The following is a 3,430-nucleotide window of genomic DNA, read 5'->3' on the forward strand; positions in this document are numbered from 1 at the left end:
AGATTAATACAAATTATAATCGAATAAAAAAGGTAACGATAAAGTTGTAAATGTCATTTTAATATAGGTTATGGACGAGCGAGTACAAAGAATAGAAACCATAGGAACTATCATTTAACAAAAAAAATGAAGATGAAAACAAAAAAATATGTGAAACCACAAGGACATTTATGTAATTTTGTCATAAAAATAAGGTAACACCAAGCATTTTTTAACAAAAACCCACCAAAACCAACAAACCCCTATCTTATTTGTCTGATTAGAATTGTAATTTTTTTAGCTCACCAAATTTCTATTGGATTCATTAATTGACATCAAGAACTATCCAACTCGAAGCCGCCCATATCGAGAAAGATACAACAAAAGATAATTTTTCCTTCCCTTTTTCCTCCATTGTTGTCTGTTTCCTTTTAAAATTTTCTCCTTTTTAAAACCAAGCCTACACCATTAAATTTTCTGTGAAGAAGAAGAGGTCCAAGTTTAATGCTTCTGAGAAAACGAAGAAATTGATTCACACACACACGTGTGTGTGTATATATAGCGTGTGAAGAAGGCCACATGTTTGAGGTTTGTTTAAGAAAATGGATATGATGTATTACCCACTTGGGAGATGCTCTTATGAGGAATCCATGAAGGTTCTTGAAGCTGATATACAACATGCCAATGCTCTGTAAGCTATTGTTATCTCAGTTCCTTCGATTCTTGATGTGGGTTTTGATTTTTCTAATTTTCTTAAAAGGGGTTGTGTGTTTCTGTGTTTGTTTGTGACTATCAGTCATCTTTGCTAGCAAAAAAGTTTAGTAATTTGAATAGGTTCGTGGGTTTTTAGTTCTTTTTTTTTTTTTTTTTTGTTTTTTCGTTTTGCAAAAAGGGGTTTCTATGTTTCTGCTAGTCTGTATGATCATCAGTCATCTTTAGGTTCTGGGAACTGAAAATCTCGAAAATCTTTAATGTGATTCTGGATGTTTAAATGTTAGAATCTTTAAGGGATTTCGGACAAAAACTAAGCAATCAACAAAACCCTCTTGGGGATTTATTTCTTGCGAACTTAAACCTGTTTACGCAACTAATATAGAATCTTCAAAGTTGTTTTCCGGAAGAAAAAAAAATGGCATCGCTTCAGTTACTGATTGTTTTTGTGTGTGGATTCATGTCGGATTTTCAGGGCAGCTGCAATACCTAGAGCCAACGATGGTGCAAGATTTCAAATGAAACTAGTTTACAATGAATTGGCACCTCTTGTTATGTTCTTGCTACAATGGATTGATTCCTCTTGCACTTGCCTCTTGCCTAGATACTTGAATCTTGTTCATGTTCTAGTCTACAAGGTTGGTTCTTGAATCTTTTATGTGATTGGTTGTTCTTTGAATCTTGAATCTTGAATCTTTATTTGCAGGTATATACAGATGGAAGACCAAAGATTTCTAGACGTGGAAGAAAGGCAACGATAAACGACTTCTATGGTTTGTGGCATTTCAATCGATTACATTCAAAGAATTTCAATACATATTTTCTTTTCTGATTGAGACCGATGAATGCAGCTGTCATACTGCCATCTTTGAGAAGGCTACACTGCGATTTGGTGGATGATGGTGACTCTGCAGGAGTTTGCTTGAGGATGGAGACATCTGACCACAAGAAAACGAAAAACGAAGTTGGATTCTCGAATCTTGATTTAAAAAGAGAAGATGAATGCGGGATTTGCTTAGAACCTTGTACAAAAATCGTCTTGCCAAATTGCTGCCACGCAATGTGCATCAACTGTTATCGAGACTGGTATGCCATTGATATTTGAAAGTTAGGTCATGTTTGATGTTTGTGTGGATAAATGATGTTTAAAAAATATATATGAGGTGGTACTCTTTGGGAAATGGAAAGAAAAAGCAACCTAGGGCAATTTTGTAAAAAATTAGGACTTAACGGGGAAAAGTAAAACCTTTTTTCGTAGTGTTTTACTATTAAGTCGTTCTTTATGCATTAAGTTAAAACATTCACCAAGTAAAAAGAAATAACACATTGGTTGTTGCTAAATTGTTGTGTTGTTTGTGTGTTTAGGAATACAAGGTCGGCATCTTGTCCGTTTTGTCGAGGTAACTTAAAGAGAGTAAAATCACGGGATTTGTGGGTTTTGACGTGTGAGGATGACGTTGTGGATGCGGATCTTGTTGTGGGTGAGGATTTGGTGCGTTTGTACCTCTATATCAATAATCTCCCTAAAGATAATCACGAAGCTATTTTCTTTATGTACTATGAATATCTAATATAATGTAAAGAAAAACACACTAGTTTGTGTTACAGAATGTAAGAGAGAGACGAAAAATACACCGATCATTAAAATGTATATAGAGTTTGGCAACAAGGAATTATTGAAAAAATATACATGAAGTGAAATACAACGACCGTTAAAATGCGCAATGGGTCAATTCTAGGGAAGTGTTTGTCGGTTTATGTTTGTGTGCAAGTTGAGTGTAACTATTTTAGGGCAAATTTGATATTTTGAAAACTTATAAAGAATAAAGATGATATAGAGATTACACCTAAATACGATATTTTAAAGTTTAAGAAACCTATATATGAAATTCTCCTTTTAATAATTATCAAAACCAACAAAACTCATTGTCCAAAAAATAACACAAAAAACAAATCGGATGCTAATATATGTATCAGTAGCTCTTGTTCATATAAAAAATCAAACAGACACATTGACCATTTATATATGGAGATACAACCAGTAAATGGAAGATGCCTAAAGGTATGCCACATCATCTAAAAAATCAAATCACTACTAATAGGAAATGATGATCGAGACTCACTAGAACCAGTGTTTTAAAAACCGGTTCGAACTGGCCGTTTGAACCGGTCGAACCGGAGGTGAGGACGGTTCGATTTGGACCGGTTTTATAATGATTTCTTGACCGTATTGAACCAGCCGGTTTTGGTAAAAAACCGGTTCAACCGGCTGTATTGAACCGGAATGGACCGGTTTAAACCGGATATTCTTGGATTTTTGTGTTTGTTTTGGGTTTTTTTTGTTTGATTTTGACTTCTATAATGATTGTTTTTATATGTTGCATTCTATTTACGTTTGTAATACTAAAAAGATGACAAGTTTTGTAATCAATGTATGCAGGATAATTAAAAATATATAAAAATATAAAACCGGTTTGACCATCCGATTGAACCGGAAAACGTTACCCGACCAGTTCAATTAAAAAACCGGTTTTTACTATATCATAAGACAGGAGCCGTGTTCCTCTATAAGTTATGCGTGACTTGGGCTTTGGGCTTTGGAGGTGAAAAAGAAACCCATTGTGTGTAGCCTAATAAGATATAAGAATCGACTCACCAAATGACCAAATCATATTTACCCTTTTTTATTGACAACTTTTGCTTCATTTTTATATAATTAAAGATATTAGCCTAAAAAACT

The 3,430-nt window shown here is 34.0% G+C and overlaps 1 protein-coding gene across 1 annotated transcript; it reads left to right on the forward strand.

The window, feature by feature from the left end:
* The first annotated feature begins 284 nt into the window (after positions 1-284).
* LOC145100945 (E3 ubiquitin-protein ligase AIRP2-like) lies at positions 285-2,423 on the forward strand. Its single transcript, XM_079038090.1, has 5 exons — positions 285-670; positions 1,166-1,328; positions 1,397-1,463; positions 1,542-1,776; positions 2,056-2,423. Exons 1-5 carry the CDS (start codon positions 582-584, stop codon positions 2,264-2,266), a joined length of 765 nt encoding a protein of 254 aa, XP_078894216.1. The 5' UTR covers positions 285-581; the 3' UTR covers positions 2,267-2,423.
* The last annotated feature ends 1,007 nt before the right edge of the window (positions 2,424-3,430 follow it).

This window comes from Lactuca serriola, chromosome 4, assembly GCF_051521515.1.
Source record: "Lactuca serriola cultivar US96UC23 chromosome 4, Lser_US96UC23_V15, whole genome shotgun sequence".
NCBI classification, from domain to species: domain Eukaryota; kingdom Viridiplantae; phylum Streptophyta; class Magnoliopsida; order Asterales; family Asteraceae; genus Lactuca; species Lactuca serriola.

Coding starts and splice junctions, on each gene's coding strand:
- LOC145100945 (XM_079038090.1), top strand. CDS start 582: ATGGATATGATGTATTACCCACTTGGGAGATGCTCTTATGAGGAATCC. Junction 671..1,165: donor ATACAACATGCCAATGCTCT/GTAAGCTATTGT, acceptor TCGGATTTTCAG/GGCAGCTGCAATACCTAGAG. Junction 1,777..2,055: donor ATCAACTGTTATCGAGACTG/GTATGCCATTGA, acceptor TTGTGTGTTTAG/GAATACAAGGTCGGCATCTT.